An 18,573-nucleotide genomic window follows, 5' to 3' on the forward strand; every position below is an offset into this window, starting at 1 on the left:
TTAAAAAAAAATTATCAGCACACCCATGGATCTACCCACTACCCTGGAGGCCTTCCTCCTTATTCTTTTAGTATCTAAGGGATACTGATGCCAGCAGAACACCGGCTTTAACTGATACTAGCAAGCTAGAAGTGCTTTGATTTCAGCCCTAGTAACTAATGACATTCAAGGACCAACTCCCACTAAGATAAGAAATACTTGTCGGAGGAAGGTGGACTACCAGATAATTTTGGTTTTTGGGCTTTGTTAACTTGAGAAATAGAGGAAAAAAAGAACCAAAAAACAATATATCCCTAGGATGTATAGGTGTGATAACATTAAACAAGTCGGGTTATTAATATAAATATTGTCCTCATTTCAACCTTCGTTTTTGGTATAAACCTATGACTTTCTAATGTAAAAATGCCCTCCATCAAATGGAGCTAAACTACTTATTCATAAGATAGTATTGATAGACAGTGAATGGTGGTGGATAGAGAGTTAGACTTACAGTCAGTAAGACCTAGTTTTATGTTTTGCCTCTGTTACATAACGGATGTATGAAGCTGGGCAGTCACTTAACCTTAGTGCTCTGGGCAACTCTCTAGGACTGTAAGTAGCAGAGGGTATGTTAACCTTCATTGGTAAAGGGAGTTCCCTATACCAGTGAAATTTCAAGTTCATTGCCAAGAAAAGAAGCTTTTTTTCTCTCTTTTTTTTTTTACTTCAAGGATTACTTGGAACGCTCGAAAATCAAGTAAATGTTCAGAATCACACAGCTAACATGTGTCACAGAAAGAACCTGATGTCGTATGTTCAAAACTGGGTTGTTTTCTGATTTGAATGCCATATCTCTATCCCTTTTGCTACTATGCGTCATGTTTGACAATTAAGGAAACTGAGGTTCAATGAAATTGAATGATCTTTCCAGAATGGCACAATGGTTATGTCTAGAATTCATATTTAGTTTTCCTTTTGGCTCTACTTCAAATTTTGTTTTTCCTCACTTCTCTGCAGAGCTTCTCATTTAATAAATCATTATGATATGAAGTTGAACAGGTACAAGAAGGTTACAGAGTCCATTGCTCAAGAATTCATTGTTTCAGTGTTGTAGGGAAAATGGGGCCCTCACGGGTGAGGAAGACAATGCTAGTAGAACTTTATGCAGTATGACAATCGTACTCTACTGAATCTGTTTCACAAACCATTAGAGCTCAGGAGAAGAAGAAAACAACTGAAGATACATTAGGAGTATTTCTAATGCTTGGAGGCAGCATTAGCTAGGAAGAAGGGGATTTAAGGATATTGATTATGTATGGTTGGGCCAACACTGCTGCTTTTGGTCAATTAGGATTAGCAAAAATAGAAGAAACCTAGGATAGTCATGCTGCTCCCAGGCTGAAGATGGTTGAATCTTTGGCTTCACCTTGGGTAGTTGGGAAAGAAGGGCAGTGTGTACAGAATTCACAATACAGATGAGCAGCTAGAAATGCATAGATATAGGGTAGATCAAGGCTTTTAAAACTTTTTCCACTCCCTGACCCCTTCAGTGCTTCTCAGTGGGTCCCGCCCCTGGTTGCGACCTACACTTAAGAAGTGCTAGAGTAGTCTTCCCCCTGCTGGCACTGAAGGCGAAGAAGAAAGCAGTTATCTCCCCCAAGACAGAAGCTAAGTCCAAGCCCTTGAAGACCAAGAAGGCAGTGTTGAAAGGTGTTTATAGCCACGAAAAGAAGATCCAAACATCCCCCACATTCCTACGACCCAAGACACTAAGACTTTGACGGCAGCCCAAGTACCCTCTGAAAAGTGCCCCTTGCAGGAACGAGTTTGATCACTATGCCATTATTAAGTTTTCCTTGACCACTGAGTCTTCTATGAAGAAGACTGAGGACAATAACACTCTGGTCTTCATTGTGGATGTCAAAGCCAACAAGCATCAGATCAAGCAGTGTGACATCGAAGTGGCCGAGGTTAACATGCTGATCTGGCCTGATGGAGAGAAGGCCTCTGTCCAACTTGCTCCAGACTATCACGCTTTAGATGTTGCCAACAAAATTGGAATCATCTAATCTGTGTCCAGCTATTGCACTCCACCTACAATAAAAAAATGTCCAGTATAAAAAAAAAATAAGTGTTGGAGTAGATAGATGACTAGGTGTGGTGTGGCAGGTTTCCAGGAATAAGGATACAGGTGCACCTAAAAAGATAAAAAAAAAATCTTTATCTTAATCATATTACCAGGTCAAGAGTTATAGGGTCTTCTGGAGAGTATAGTATATCAGGTGATGCTGAAGGGAATAGAGAACAATTGTTGCTGCCTCACTTAAGACAAAGTTAATCACCCAGACCCTGTACCTTTGTCTTCCATGTACATCAGAATGGGGACTAGACCAGATGTGGAAACCAATGTAACCAAAATGGAATGCCTCATGCAGACCTGAAGGACACTCACAGGCACTTAACCTGGGTTTCAAGGACTTGATTTTTAAAATATTTTAATAATTGCTTCTCAATATAATTGATTTCCTTTGTAATACTATGCATTTTATTTTTATGCCTCTAAATACACTATTTTGAGAAGAAGGTCACCAGCCTCTCTATGTTTCCTATGGTATCCACGACACACTCAAAAAAAGGTTAAGAATCCCTAAGAAAGTAGATGAACATCTTATGGTGTCTGGGCTATGAATGACCATGTCTAGTGGTTGATGGAGGTGAAGGTAGCCTTGTTTGGGGAGAGCGCTTGCAATTCAAGGTCTTGTGGAAGCCTGTGTTAAGCCTCCTTAATGTTGGTGCTTTCCCATTTGAGATTTTTTTCCAGTTTATCCCATATGTATCTTGTTTGTAGGTAGTGATTTGCATATTGTTTCCTCACATTAGATTGTATGCTCTTTTAGGTCTGGGGCTATCTTTGCCTTTATTTGTGTCCCTAGAGCTTAGCACAATGTCTGGTATGTAGCAGACACTTAGTGAATTCTTATAGATATTTTGTGAGAGAGGTTAGCTTGTAGTATCATTACTTTGCAAGTTTCTTCCAGAGTCCCAAGAAGATCTGTTGTTTAATAGATGGTTTGATTCTCTGGGAAGAGTGAGGCCAGCCTGTAACTAGTGAGGCAGGGAGTGTGGACCCCTTTGACACTTCCCTGTTTGAAGTGTAGAGGGAATTATCTCAAATATCCACCTTGGGAGTTTCCTTTCAGAGTTCTAGTTTTGTTCAATTACCTCCAATAAAGTTGACTTGACCTGGTCTGGGACTAGTCAGGGTAACCTCACAGTTCATTTTAGTGGCAGGTAGGGTGAAATGCTTGGGGAAAAAAATTTTCTCCTTTTCCTTTTCAAATTAAAGGTTAATATAGTAATATAATATAGTAATAGAGGAAATGGCCTAAATGAAGCCTTCCATTTTGGGGGAGGGGCATAGATCTAGCATGGTGGTATTGTTAAAAGCTATGGTGACTCAATTACCCATTGTTCTCAGCCTTCTTTATCAAGGGGAAGCTCTGGTGGGGAAGGAGACACCAAGTCTGTAGTTTTTATATCACCTGCTCTTCCTCCATACCCCTACCTGCAAACTGTCAGTCTTGCTACCTTGGGGAGGAAGTGAGATTCAGGGGCCCCACTTCTTTAACTGAGGTTATCTGGATCAACATAAGGTCACTTACAAAAGCTGTCCCTACCTTGAAGCTATTGCTGATCTCAGTGATCACATTATCAATGTGTTGCTACATTGACTTACTTATAATAAAAACCCTTTTAATTCTCTTTGTCCTGAGTTTTGCCTCATCAATCAGTGTGGAAGCCCAAACAATGAGTTTTCCTTTCAACAGTATGACTTTGAACTTTCCTTTTTTTGAGTTTTGGAAATGCTTGGCTCTTTCCAGATGAAAAGGGATTGTGGGGAGAGATTGTTCTGCTGTGGTGTTGACTAAATGAGTTGTTCTTCGGCACACTCCAAAAATAGTTAAGTCTCTGGTGTTATATACTGAAGTCCTATTTGATACCTCATAATGAAAAGTGATTATGAGTTCTCTCAGGATATCCTAGTAGAACACAAAGGAAAACAGAACAAAGGCTGTTCCAAGTAAGAGATTTATCAAACTTTAAGCATGAGTTTGTTAATGATTGACAGTTTCTAAGACCAGTCTAGGTAAATTTGGCAAAGTTCTTTACCAGAAGATGGGCCACCACGTGATAAACTGTTTTGGCTACAATGAGCCATGAAGATCATCTTCTAGGAAGAGGAAGGATAGCTGTATGCCTTGACAAAAGTAGGGAAAGTCTATAGCATGTCATATACCCTTGTAGAATAATAGTATAAATAAAGTTATTAAAAGCAGACTGTGATGGTTCTGCTCTCTAAGTTGGAAAAAAATCATTACTTCTTTGTGTTAAAAATGAAAGGACTAACAAAAGGAGATAGTGATTCTAAAAGATACTGGTAGTTTGTGATTAAATATGTCATCTTCCTCCCTGTTCCCTTTGGAGATATTTAGACAAGTATGTTATGATGTTTCTTTTCTATTTCAGAGAATAATCACGGCTGTCATTTGGAAACTTAGGATTTTCCCTTTTGATTAAAGTTGCCATTCAGTGGTATTTTTTTTCCTTCTATTTCTTTGTTCTTACCTGTTCTTTCATCTTTTCTCTTTTTTCCATTGTATTCATTCCCTGACGTCTTTTGTTATCTATGCTTTGTTTTTATAAATGCAGAAGACAACCTGAGGGCATAAACACTTTCATTCCCATATTCATGCATATTTTCTAGAATACAAATAGAATCCTAGAATCTTAGGACTCAGAGGGACCTTGAGAGGTCATCTAGTCAATTCCCTGGCTTATATGCAGGACAAAACATTATTATTGTACAGAAGCCAACCTACCACATTTTAAAAGCCTTTTTCTCCATGCAGGATCAATGATCTCATCATGTTTGACTTCCCTCTAAAATTATTTACAAGCTACTTTTCTAACCAATTAAAAGAGTAAACCATTTTCTATAGATATTATGCATAAAAATAGACATTTAAAATACTTATATGGCAAATGGAGGTTCAATATTTGAAAAAGGAGAAAAGTTCATAATTTTCACATCTCCTTTCAGTCATTTTTTGCCCTTCTTTTTCCTTCAGACTAAGTATGAATGATATCCAAAGCTCAGCAGAGCCCTCTTCTCTAAATATAAACTAAACTATTAGAGGTTTCAATGTCATTTCATTGCAGAGATCTCCTTAAAAAAAATTCTGAGCCACAATTTCTAACTGCCTATTGAACATCTTCATCTTGGTGTTGCACTAGCAATTTAAGCTCAACAAATACAAAACAGAACTCATCATTTTTACCTCCAAAACTTTCCCTTCCTTTCAATTTCTTTATTGCTGTCAATGGCATACCATGTTCCCAAGATATCCAAGCTACAGAAGGCATAGGTGTGAGTTGAATATGAAGGGATGATTTCTAAGGAAAATAAAATTAAGAGGTGAGAAAGGAATGTACTAGAAGAAAGGGAGAGGTAGAATGGAACAAATTATCTCACATAAAAGAGGCAAGAAAAAGCATTTACAGTAGAGGGAAAGAAGGGGGAGGTAAGGGGAAGTGAGTGAACTTTACTTTCATCACAATTGGCTCAAAGAGGAAAAAAAACATACACACTCAATTGGGTATAGAAATATATTTTACCCTATAGGACAGGAGGAAGGGAAGGGGGTAAGAGAAGTGGGGGGGCATTGATAGAAGGGAGGGCAGATTGGGGCACAGGGTAGTCAGAAGCAAAACACTTTTGAAGAGGGACAGGGTGAAAGGAGAGGGAGACAGTAATGGAGACAGGAACAGGATGAAGGAAATACAGTTAGTAATAGTAATGGTGAAAAAAAATTTGAAGCAAGTTTTTCTGATAAAGGCCCAATTTCTCAAATATATAGATAATGGAGTCAAATTCATAAAAATAAGAGCCATTCCCCAATTGATAAATGATCAAAAGATATGAACAGTTTTCAGATGAAGTAATCAAAGCTATGTATAACCGTAAGAAAAATTGCACTGACTCACTATTGATTAGAGAAATGCAAATTAAAACAATTCTGAGGTACTACCTCATACCTATTAGGTCAGCTTATAGGACAGAAAAGGAAAATGACAAACGTTGCAGAGGATGTGGGAAAAATGAACAAACATTAATGCATTATTGGTGTGGTTGTGAATGGATTCAACCATTTTGTAGATCAGTTTGAACTATGCCTAAAGGAGTATAAAAAGGCCCAAAGGGCCTTTTACCTGACAATATCACTACTAAGCCTGTATCCCAAAAGAAATAAAAAACAAAAAAGTGAAGAGTACTTACAAAAATATCTGTAGCAGCTATTTTCTGTGGCAAAGAATTGGAAATTGAGGGAATGCCCATAAATTGGCTTGTGGCTTAACAAATTGTGATTATGTGATTATGATGGAATACTATTGTGCTACAAGAAATGATGAACAGGATGCTCTCAGAAAAAAAAAAGAGAAACGAAACTTGGAAAGACTTACAGGGTACAAAGTAACAGCCATGTTATGACATGATCAACTGTGGATGACTTAACTATTCTCAGCAACACAATGATCTGAGATAACTCTGATGGGCTTATGATGAAAAATACTATCCATTCCTAGAGACAGAACTGATGGTGTCTGAATATAGTTTGAAACATACTTTTTTAACCTTCTTATTTTTCTTGAGGTTTTTTTTTCTTGGTCTGTTTTCTTTTACAAAATGACTATTATGTTAATGTTTTGCATGACTTCACATATATAACCTATGTTGAATTCTTTGACTTCTCAATGGGGGGAGTGTGGAAGGAGGAAGGGACAGAATTTGGAATTCAAAATTTTTAAAATGAATGTTAAAAATTGCTTTTACATTTAACTGAGGAAAATACAATACTAAATTACTTTATATGAAAAGTAAAAAACAAATGTGCAGGGAGATGATAAATAGGAAAAAATAATAGAGTGTGAAGTGGTCCTGATACCAAAATGTTTGAGAACTACTGCTCTAATCTTTCTTTCAGGGTTTGCAAAATGCATGTATTCTTACAAATGCATTGTATTTACCATATCACGCACCTGTGCAAACAACAATAACAATAAAAATATAGGATTTTCTAATTCCTAATTATAGGATAAAATTAATTCCTTAGCATGGCATCTAAGTCTCTGTACAATCTCTTTGGGCAATATTTCTTGCTTTATTTCACATTTCTCCTCTTCATGTAACTCATATTTTAGTCAAATTGAACTATTGGCTCTTTTTTAATCTCTTACTGCCCTGTTTTGCTTTGGTATTTTGATATAAGGTGTCCCACATGCACAAAACACATTTATTCTTTATCTCCATCCCTCAGGAATCTTCCTCCAAGAACATCTCAGCGAGGTATAATCTCTCCAAAGTCTTCCATATCTCTAAAGCTGAAAGCGGTTTCTTCCAACTGAGTTTTCTAGTATTGCTTTATTGAATCTTCCTTTTGCCCCCATCTCTCTCTCTCTCTCTCTCTCTCTCTCTCTCTCTCTCTCTCTCTCTCTCTCTCTCTTTCTCTCTCTCTTTACACACACACACACACACACTTGCGCGTGCAAGTACACACATATATGTAAATATACAAAGATGTATATACGTATATGCATAAATATACATATATGTATGTATATATATAAAACATGTACACACAAGTTATATAAATATATGTGTGTGTATATATATATATACATACGCACACACTCACACATATATACATATATAGTGTGTATATATATCATTCCCCTCCCATTGGATTATAAACCCCTTGAAGGCAGGGGCTACATTGATTTTCATACATATGTCCCTATAGAGACTTTAAAATAATATATGTTTAACAAATATTGCAGTCACTTAAATAATCATGCTGAAGTATCTTCTTTTGTATTCTATTCCTTCGCCCTTGGAAATCTCTTTAGCCCCCATGGGCCTCATATATCTAGCCCTGATTTTTCTCTTTCCAGAACTCATGTTACATATCTGACAACATGAAACTGGAAAAAGTGCCAGATTTTGAGCAAGAGAATCCTGCTTCAAATTCTACCTCTCACACTTGTTCCCTTTGTGAACTTTGGCAAGAAAAATACCCTCTGGGGGTCTCAATTTCCTCATCAGAAAAATGTAGAGGTCGGATTAGGTAGCTTTTGAGTCCTTTCTAGTTCAAAATATGTGATCAACTTGATGTCTTACTGATATCTCAAGTTCAATATGTTCCATATAGCACTCATCATATTTTCCCCTAAATCCAACATTCTGATAAACTTTCTTTTTTTTTTTTTTTCTGTTGAAGTCAGTACCATCCTTCTAGATATCCGAATCTCCCATTTTTAGTCCTTCTGGTCTCCTTCTCTATTTCAACTCCACATACAATCAGTTACTGAATTTTGTTGATTCTACCCTTTAGCATCTATCTCACTCATTTGTCTTCTCTCCACTCAAAAAGCCACCACCCTAGTTCAGGCCACCAAAATGTCTTGTGTAAGCCACTGGAATTGCTTTTTATCTGATGTCCCTGCCTCTTTCCACTCTTCTTTCCAGTATATCCTCCACACAGCTGTCCAAATAATATTCCTAAGGCATAGATTGAATGATGTGACTTTGCCAGCGGGCATCTAGGTCTTATACTGGATAGAGTTTTAGACTTAGAGTCAGAAAGGCATAAGTCCAAATTCTAGCTTATACACTTATTTCTGAATGACCTTGAGCAAGTCACATAACTTCTATTTGCTTCAGTTTCCTCATCTGTGAAATGAGGATTGAATGAGATATGTGTAAAGTTCTTTGCAAACTTTAAAGCATCATCTAAATATTAGTTACTATTTTTATTATTACTTAAAACAAACAAATACTTCAGTGCCTTCCTTTTGCCCCTAAAATAAAATGCGAACTCTTCAACTTGCCAGAGAAGGCCTTCCAAAATCTAGTAACTTTCTATTCTTATCTCAAAATTGCTCCCCTTCGTATACTATGAACTGCACACAAGCTTAACTGATAACTGTTTCATGAACTTGAAACTCTCAAGCCCATGCCTGGAATTCCTTCCCTCCTCCTTTGGACCCTTTCAGAATCCTTGCCTATTTTCAAAGCAGTAGCTCAGATGTCATTTCTTCCATGAAGACTTTCCTGCTCTGACACTACTTGATTGATAAGGCTTCTTCCCAACTCAAATTCCTTTGTATTTATTTCTCTTTCTATGTATTAAATTCCCTCAATGAGTAGACTACAATCTTCTTGACAGCAGGGGATTTGGTGATTTTTGTCATTGTGTTCCCTAGCATTTATATAGCACTTTAAGGTCTGCAAAGCTCATTGAACCTTACAGCAACTCTGGATGGCAGGTGCTATTATTATTATTCCCATTTTACAGATGAGGAAACTGAGCAGATAGATTTAGTAGCTTGCCAAGGTCACTCAGCTAGTAAGTTTCTGAGGCTGGATTTGAATTCAGACCTTCCTTAGTCCAGGTCTGGTGATCTATTCATTCAGCCACTTAGCTTCCTTCTATACTTAATAAACATGTGATGATTTGAGTATACTGAATTTCCTAGACTAAGCAGACAGCATAGATGGTAACAAAGACCTGAGTCAAAGTTCTGGCTCTAGCACATACTGATTGTGTGAATCTGGACAAATAATTTAAACCTTTCAGTGCTCTGGAGCCTGCGGTCTCCACAACACATTAAGACTAAGTTCCAGAGCAGATGCTTACTTGCCTTAGCAGAAGGAGTTTGCTCACATGAGAGTACCCAATACTAGTGAAATCACAGGTTAAATCCCTACTTTATGCAGTCACCTTTTTTAAAAAATTTTTTTCAGTATGAACTTAACAAACATTAAATAAAATGTGCATTGGCATATGCATGGAAGAATAGGAAATGAAGGTTGTCCATGAAACTTCAGATTTCTATTATGTATGGCTTGTTTTTCTATTTAATCATATAACAAGTTCAATTTGAGCTACCTTTCAAATAGCAATTTTGCTTTATGATCTTTTAGCCAGTGGGGGGAAAAAGATGAGTAGTGCTGAGAATATCTAAGGGTTAAGAAGTCATTGTGAGATGTTAGGAGTATAAGATCATTATAAGGAGATGTAATAGTAATCTCATTATATAGCTCTGTTTGCCAAACACTTTGTGTACACTATCTCAGAACAACCCCTTAGGGCTGCACTAGAGCTATTATTATTCCCCTTTAAATGTAGATATTCAGAAAAGATAATGCCTTTTCCAAGGTCTCACAACCAGTACATATCAGGTTGGCTTCCTCACTCCAAGGCCAGGACTTCATCCATAGGCCATACTGCCTCTATAATTTCTTCTAGTTGATCAACATAATTTATGCTTCAGGGATTTAAAGAGTCTTGCTTTCATGGATTTGAATGATTTCTCCCTCTATGCAAATCATATCTGCTCCATGATTCCGTAGATAGCCTTGGAGAAAAATTCATAGCTATTTGGCTAAACTGCCAATGAGTATCACTGAACATAGCCAGGCTGGTCCTTAGAAGATAGGTATTGACATACAGGGCCATACTCCAAGTATTTCCAGTTTGATGATCCAGTCAGTTCTGTTATAAATTTAGACATATGTGTTCCCCCAAAGCATTGAGTTGTGTAAGCAGTAAAATCTACAGAAATTATGAGGATAATGAGATAAGGGCACCCTCAACAACTGCAACAGTGACACAATAGATAAAAAGATAGGAAGGTAAATTTTTAAAAAGCACAGTATTACACACACACATATCTGAAACAGTTAAAATGCATAAATACTACAACATAGAGTGGCCACCTCCATAGCTTCAGGCTGGTGCTCAGCCTGGGCCTATCTGCAACTCCAGCCCTCAGGCTAGAGGCTGTGGAGCAAGGAGGTGAGGGTGCAGGTGGGGCTAGGGTATTTCAGAGCACTCCTCCTCTACCCACTCCTCTTATCACTCTAGGAGATATGTAATAAATACGGCACTTTGCCTGGGGGGAAAAAAGACCCAAAATTAGATTGTGGCAGTTGTAATTTGAAGTGTCATAGCTTGTGAGGGAGGCAAAGTGAAAACTTGCAGTTTCTGCATTCTCACTATTTCTCACGGAAAAAAATCCTTAAGAATCAAACTCAAAATTCTAATTCTAATTAAGGTGTTGTTTAATGTATCAGTCCCATTGGGACAAATTCTTATTTTCAAAACATGCATTACAGCAAAACTGACTGTGCCTACCAAAGCTTGTGTTCCACTGGGATTGACTCTAGAACAAGAATAGGCTCAGAAAGGGCACATCAAGGGAGTCCTAATTCCCTAAATCTAGAGGTCCAGATATGTGGAGGGAATGATTTATACCTGAGGACAGTCTGAAATTTTGCCAAGGCCCCATGAGGCTACTTTTGGAGTATGGGACAGGGATTACCAAGATGTACAACAATGACAACCCAGTGATTTGGCTGCATTGGAGATTTGCTGGCCTACTTTTGTAGAATGGCCTGGTCAATTTTTTTTTCTGATTATTCCATGTCTTTTCGTGAGCATATGAGATAATATTCAATAGGATATTCAAGAGTAAAAAAAAATCTGACTTTTGACTCTGCTCAAGATCCCAGGAGATAGTTTCACCAACTTTTCAGTCCACTTTGTTATTATAAGATTTCAAACTGTTAAGAACTGAGGAAGCAAAGACATTCTCTTCAATAAATCAATATTGTTGATTGAGAATCAATGCTCCTTGATTTTCTGCATTTCTCATGTAGGTAAAAACAAAAAGGTGGTAGTGATTTTGGCATCAGAAAGAAAATAAAACCTCAGAATGACAGAAACCTTCAGGATAAATAATTTGCCATTTCCTTTAAGGAAAAACCCTGGGTCTGGATTTTCCACATTCTGACTTACAAAGCCTTCTATAGACTAAAGATAGATGTAGCTCTGGAGTACTTATGACACAGCAACTCAAATTCAGATTTGGATATGAGAGTACAGGTAGAAGTGCTGACATCTGGCTAGCTGAATAACATCCTTAATGGGCTTTGAACATCTAGACCCAGAGGCAATGCTGCTGCCTTATTACCACTTAAATGGACTACTCAGCAGGAATTAGCATGCAGTTTGAACTCAGTCTGTCCCCTTGGGCCAGAGCACCCCTGCTTTCCTCTCAGGGTACTTGACTTTTTCCAGGGTAAACTTTATTACATGGAAGAGATTTGCCAAGTGATAACAATGATTACAAATTGTTCCTCTATCCAATGGTAACTTGCTGGTAAATCAATATTGGGATGCTACTTTGGAACAGTGTATATATTTGGGGATATGCACGTATAGATAGATAGGTAGATAGACAGACAAGTAGATATAGATATCTATATCTGTACATACACACACACACACACACATATATAATTTTGTGTGTAATATATAGTTATATCTACAACACATGTATTATACAAGTATATATGTGTACATGAATATGGATATACAATTATCCTTTCCACTTTGTGGGATTAGGGCACAGTGCCCCATGATCTGGAAAATACATGCAAAATTTTGGGGCCCTCCCTTCATAACAGAGAAGTCCGAATTTTTTTTCTTTTTGTTTTATGGGATGATTACAGTACCTTATTGTAAAATTTGGGTTAACTATTTGGTCATAGGCTCTGTGTCTTCTGTTGGCCTGCAAGTGTCATCTGCAGCTTCCTCAAAACTCCCCAAATCTCATTTAATTTCTTATGCTGAACCTTGATATATTGAAACCACAATGGGGAAAGTTGTGATGTGGAAGGGATAACTGTATATGTGTGTATATAGCTATGTATAGGGGTGTGTGTGTGTGTGTGTACATTTACTTAATGCCACTAAGCAGCACTGTCTCTCAGAATAAGTCACTCAATTCATCCCAGACTCTTATTCCTCACACAAAAGGGCTGTGAAAAGTCTATAGATATCTAGTATAGGCCTTCTAATAGCTGGGGCTCTGCTGTAATTAGAGAGAAGCAAACACAGGAGACTTCATTTTCAGCCTTGCTTCTGGGGATGTGCAATCAGGACAATAGGCAACAAATGGTTCTTAATGAGCCAGTTTGACCCAAAGCCTTGAGCATTGCTTGCATCTTTGAAAAGCTTCATCATTTCTCTCCTCACTGGCCAGTGGGGTAGGGTTGGGGAGAACTGAAAGCTTGATTACCCAGGAACAGGTAGGGAGCCCTTCTTTGCTAATCAAAAAGCCTTAGAGAAGCCTGGAATAAGAGAGGTGGAAGAGGTCTCAAAGATCATTTAGCTGATTCCTCTCATCTCACAGAGGAAAAAAAGGAGAGCCTAACAAGGAAAAGTAACATGCCCCAAATCTCATAGCTGGTAAGCAACAGAGCTGGAAATGCTGAACTCCACTGTGAATTATAAATCTCAGGGTTTCTTTTGACTACCCAATCCTAGGTTAATGAAAACTAAAAAAAAAAAAATTACACTGACTTTGGTTGCCATCATTATTATACATATATACACGCACATTTATATTTTGTTAAAAACAACAGCACAAAAAATTATTTCATAAGTGACACTTGGGAAAATCCTAATGGACACCAATAAAGCTTCTGAAATATTTTAGAAATCATGTCTTATCTGAAGGTAGGCAAATTATGCTCTTAGATATTTGAAGCAATTATTACCCTGAGTGAGAGAGGTAGTTTAGTGTAGTGGCTAGAGAGCCAGACATAGAAATGGAAAAGCTTTGGTTCAAACTCTGAGTCTGATATAAATTAGACAGATGGCCACTAGCATATCACTTTATCTCTTTGTCTGCTAGCCCAGTGGCCTCCAAAATGCAGAGTCATAGAATAACATTGGAGGAAGCTGCGAATTAACACCGGCCCCCCTCCCAAAAAAAAGAATGATAATCAAGTGGAAAGGTACGAAAATGGTCATACTCTCCCCAACCTCAGGTTATAATGCAAGCAGGTGCTTTAGGCAAAATTTCCTGTGTCTCCATTCCACCTTGCAGCGGCTATAGGAGCCTTTCACTACAGTGCACTGAATAAGCCCTTTCCCCACATAGACATACAAACTCCCTGCCGCTCCTTCCCCAGGAGTGGGGTGTGAGGAGGAAAGAATGAGTAGCACAGGAAGAATAGGATGGGTTGGGATTACATGATTTTCCCCAAAAAATCTTTCCTGATCTCTGTCAAGTACAGTACCATCCTTCCAGTCCCACAATACCTGTTACCCTAGACTTCTCACTAGCCTGCACCCCGACTTACCCAAAGTGTTACTCAATCTTACCATTTCTTTCTCTACAATATTTCTTTCTTCCAACTCTCTAAGAGTATGTTATTGAAAAGTTGCTGATGTGCTTTGGTAAATGAACTTGTCATACTTGGGCTTCATTATAACAATGAAATCACTTGTCCAGGCCCACCTTCCCCTCAAAAAAAACCTCCAACAAACAAACAAACAAAACTAATTGTATTTTTTAATATTTTTATGCCTGCCAGTGTTACATCACTAATTCAACCTAAGGATGAATGTGTTGTTCAGAATAAGAAATGTGAGAATAATTTCGTGATTTTGTTATTGTTCAGTCTTCTTTGACACTTCGTGACCCTATTATGGGTTTTCCTGGCAAAGATACTGCAGTGGTTTGCTATTTCCTTCTCCAGCTCATTTTACAGATGAGGAAACTGAGGTAAAAAGAGTTAAGTGACTTGCATAGAATCACACAGCTAGTAACATAAAAAATCAGAGAGCAGATTTGAACTTGTGAAGGTGAATCTTCCTAACTCCACAACTACCCTCTCTATCCACTGTGCTGCCTTCAATCATGCTAGTCCCTACAGGACTTTTCTTCCTGTAGGTGAAATTGTTAATGATGAGTAGGTTGTGCTTCTGTGGGTACTTATTTCCTTAACCTAATAATATGTTTCATGCAGCCTCATTAGGGTCCCTTCACACATCCAAACAGTGTTAAAAGTAAAACATAACTTATCATTTTCAGAAGCTTAATTTCTGACAACCTAATAGAACTTAATGAAGGCAATAGCCATCAGCTAAATAAACAAACCAATTAGTTGAGACCAGAAGGTACAATATCCTAATGTGTTGACTGTTAATAAACATTTTCCAGTTGAGGGATATTAGCTATGATGCTAAAACATGCAGATATCATGAATATACACATATACCTGCATAGGCTTCAAGAATGGCTGTAGTGTTAAAAGTTGAAAACTAAGCAAAAAAAAAAATCATAAAAAAACCACAAAACAAAAATAAAACAAAGCAACAATAACTGTAGAAAATAAAACTAACTGACCAAAAAGAAGCCCATGAACATTCAAGAAAAGCACTCTAACATTTTTTTTTGATGAAGCAATTGGGGTTAAGTGACTTGCCCAGGGTCACACAGCTAGTAAGCATTGTGTCTGAGGCCTGATTTGAACTCACATCTTCCTGCCTCCAGGGTTGGGGCTCTATCCACTGCACCTCCTCGCTGCCCCAAAAGTACTCTAACATTAAAAAAAAGCAAACAAGACAATGTAGCCTAGAACAGAATTTCTTAACCTGAGTTCCATGGACCAAGAGTCCATGGAGAGATTTGAAAGGGCCCATGAAATTGGATGCGAAAACTAATTACATCATTGTTTTCATTAACCTTTGGATTTTAACATTTTCTTTAATTATCTTTAAAAATTACTCTGAGAAGCAGAAATTGCCAAAAGGGTACATAATGTAAAAGAGGTCAGAATTCCTAGCTTAGAAAAGTTAAAGATCTGCATGTTACTCCCTATATGCTTTGATCTATCAATATAACCCATGGAAAGAAGGAAATGACTTTAATTTTTTGGTGGTGTTCTTCAGAAGATTTACCATAGCCAAGGAATTCCTCATGAAATTTTTACCTTTACAGGGTATGAGTCTTTTCCTTGGAAAAAAAAAAAGAAAAAACTGTCTGATGCTGAAACTATATGTGAAGTCTCTCCATCATGGCTGAACCTGCAAGAGGTTGTGCCTCACTCTCATAGCCTTTGAGAATCTAGGGTCATCTCCATTCCCTGATGAAGCATTGAGTTTGTCTGTCTGGGAGGCATAGAAAACTAAAGTTTCTGAAGAATTAAAATTAAAGATTATCCTAAGGGTAATGGAGAGGCATATGATGGATGTGAGCAGCTTGAAGTAATTATACATGAGGTTTTATACAGGGAAGTTGTGGGGGAAGTGGGGAGGATGGGCTGGTCACATAATGAAGAGTAAGGGACAACTGATGGATAGCCCATATTCTGTATTGGCATCCTCACAGTATCAGAAGAACTTGAGGTCAGCCCCAATATAGTGAGTGGAATACTTGTGATGAACTTATAGGAGGATATGGATAGCAGTTTCACAGGATGGGCAGGCACAGACAAGTTGCAACCTGCGCCATTAGTAGAAATACTTTTATCAATAAAATTGTAGACCTAATGGAATACTAGAGTCCATAAAATTCCAAATATTTTATATAGAATCTGAAGAGAATGGAAAAGAGACCGGTGGGGATGGGCAGAGAATAAACATAGGTAGAATAGAGAAGAGAGCAGAATGTCCAAAATGAGAGCAATATTTTACCCCTTCCCCCATGCACGTTAGGCTAGTTTTTTGTTTTGTTATGTTTTTCCCCCAGAATAGGTTCAGGAGAATAAGGGCTCAGACTGCTGACCTCACTTCCTTGTCAGGGCGGAGTCCAAAAAAGCCACATTGAGTTGTATGGTTCTCATATAGTTGCCTGGTGGATCACTAAAAAGGATTCACTCAGCTCAATTAGCTTCAGGAGTTCTCAATGTCTATCCTTGTTGAATATCCTTCTGCTATGGGTAAGCAAATCTTCTTTAACTTTCAATGAGCTTTCAGTCTCTCATTTTGTTCTAATGTCAAACCTAAACTACCAAGGACTGACCTGAACCTGTTGCTAGTTCAGAACTTCAGTAGAGGTAAAAGTTAAATAGAAGTGGATGTAGCAGCTGCTATAGAAATAGAGATAATGTAAGGAAGCACTGAACCTCTGATGTTAGAGGGGGGGAAAAGCCAGAGGTTAAAACGCTTCTGTAGCTTGGGTGCCTCAACAGTCACTTTTAGCATTCATCACTGAAGCTTGAAGCTCTACACTCTATCATGTACCAGGCTAGCATGTGCTAGTTTCAAGTAGTTTAGGTCGGATATTGGAATGAAATAAAGTTCTCATAGGTCATTCAACAACTACAGAAAGTTGACTTAGTCTTAAAATAGAAAGATACTCAAAAACAATACTGTGCTCAGGTCAGGTAGACATAGTCCTCATATCCAAAAGTGTTGCATCTGATCATCGGGGCAAGATTTGGTCACTCATTTAACCTTGGGACATCCACCAAGTCTAAAGGGCCCTGAAGTTTTTTAGACCCTTAAGTGAAAAGAAACCAGTTAACAGCATGAGGCCATGAAGAAATTGTCAAAGCTTGAAGTTTAGCCCCCCCCCCCTTCCATTCAAGTCTTAGAGATTAAAGTTTAGTTATCTATTAAGGAATTAACTAACCTAATCTACATGAATAGTTGTGGGGAAGAGGGATGCAGGGGATAGATATTGCACAGGATTTTCATAATGTAGCCTCAAACAACGTGCGAAGGGTTGATTCGCTAGGCCACCAGCTAAATAAGAGATAAAAACCGAACTTTGTTTTTTGTTTGGTTTGGCTTGGTTTGGTTGGGAGTCCTGTGCTCTTTCCACTGCAACACAGCATTTATAAATATTTTATGCACTTTGTATTAAATAGTTATGTGTCATAATTTAATAACCAAAAAGTAAAGTACCATAGCATGTTTTGCATGTTACAAATACATTATTCCACATTCATTATCAAATTATGCCAATGGACTGCAAGCTTGGGCAGATTTTGCCAAGTGGAAAAGATTTCAAGTATGAGTCTAGCAATCACTTGATTTCTGTGCCAAATCAGAGATATGTTAGCCAAGGGCAGTATGGTTTTGAGTGGAATGAAATTCAGGAGAGAAAGCCTTCAGAGAACCTGCTCAACTAAACCATTTTCAATTAATTTATAAACCAAACTAGGAGGACAACAAATACACATGAATTGGAACAGAACTTCCAGTGTTCTGGTGATGCTGTCTTTTCATCATCAGTTAATGGTAGAACCATTACCACTGGATTCTACTACCTTCAAATGTAACCTAATAGATCATGTGAGGTACCTTCACTAAATATTGATGATGTCTAGGAAAATGGCTGGATTTGACCCTTTTCAAACAGAAGAAATGTATGGGAGGTGACATAATTTTAAAGGTACCCTGGGATTAGATTTTTGAGATATTCTCCAAGGAGAAACAAATTTAAAAAATTAGGGGAAAAAGCAATTTACTTACTCGACTAAATCCCCTCAAAAAAAGATGACCGAAAAGATTTCTGCATTTATATATACATTCTCATCTCTATAAATATTTATGAAATTGTTCATTTATCAGGTATACTGAGGTCTATGCATGAATCAAAGATCAAAAGGCAGAATGGCATAATAGATAGATTGTGGGATTTGGTGTCAGGGAAATGAGTTCAAATCCCATT

General features: G+C 37.7%; 1 protein-coding gene and 1 pseudogene across 1 annotated transcript in view; one reads left to right on the plus strand and one right to left on the minus strand.

Moving 5' to 3' along the window:
• The window catches only part of LOC110222608 (uncharacterized), an 89,885-nt gene extending 87,837 nt beyond the window's left edge, over positions 1–2,048 (plus strand). Inside the window, 1 exon segment of the mRNA XM_021007690.1 lies at positions 1,530–2,048. Coding sequence (XP_020863349.1) covers positions 1,530–2,048 — 519 coding nt within the window.
• Positions 2,049–2,130: 82 nt separating this feature from the next.
• Positions 2,131–18,573, minus strand: part of LOC144455433 (short coiled-coil protein B pseudogene) — a 47,653-nt pseudogene continuing 31,210 nt past the window's right edge.

The sequence above is a fragment of the Phascolarctos cinereus genome, unplaced genomic scaffold, assembly GCF_003287225.1.
Source record: "Phascolarctos cinereus isolate Bilbo 61053 unplaced genomic scaffold, phaCin_HiC Scaffold_9;HRSCAF=440, whole genome shotgun sequence".
NCBI classification, from domain to species: Eukaryota; Metazoa; Chordata; class Mammalia; order Diprotodontia; family Phascolarctidae; genus Phascolarctos; species Phascolarctos cinereus.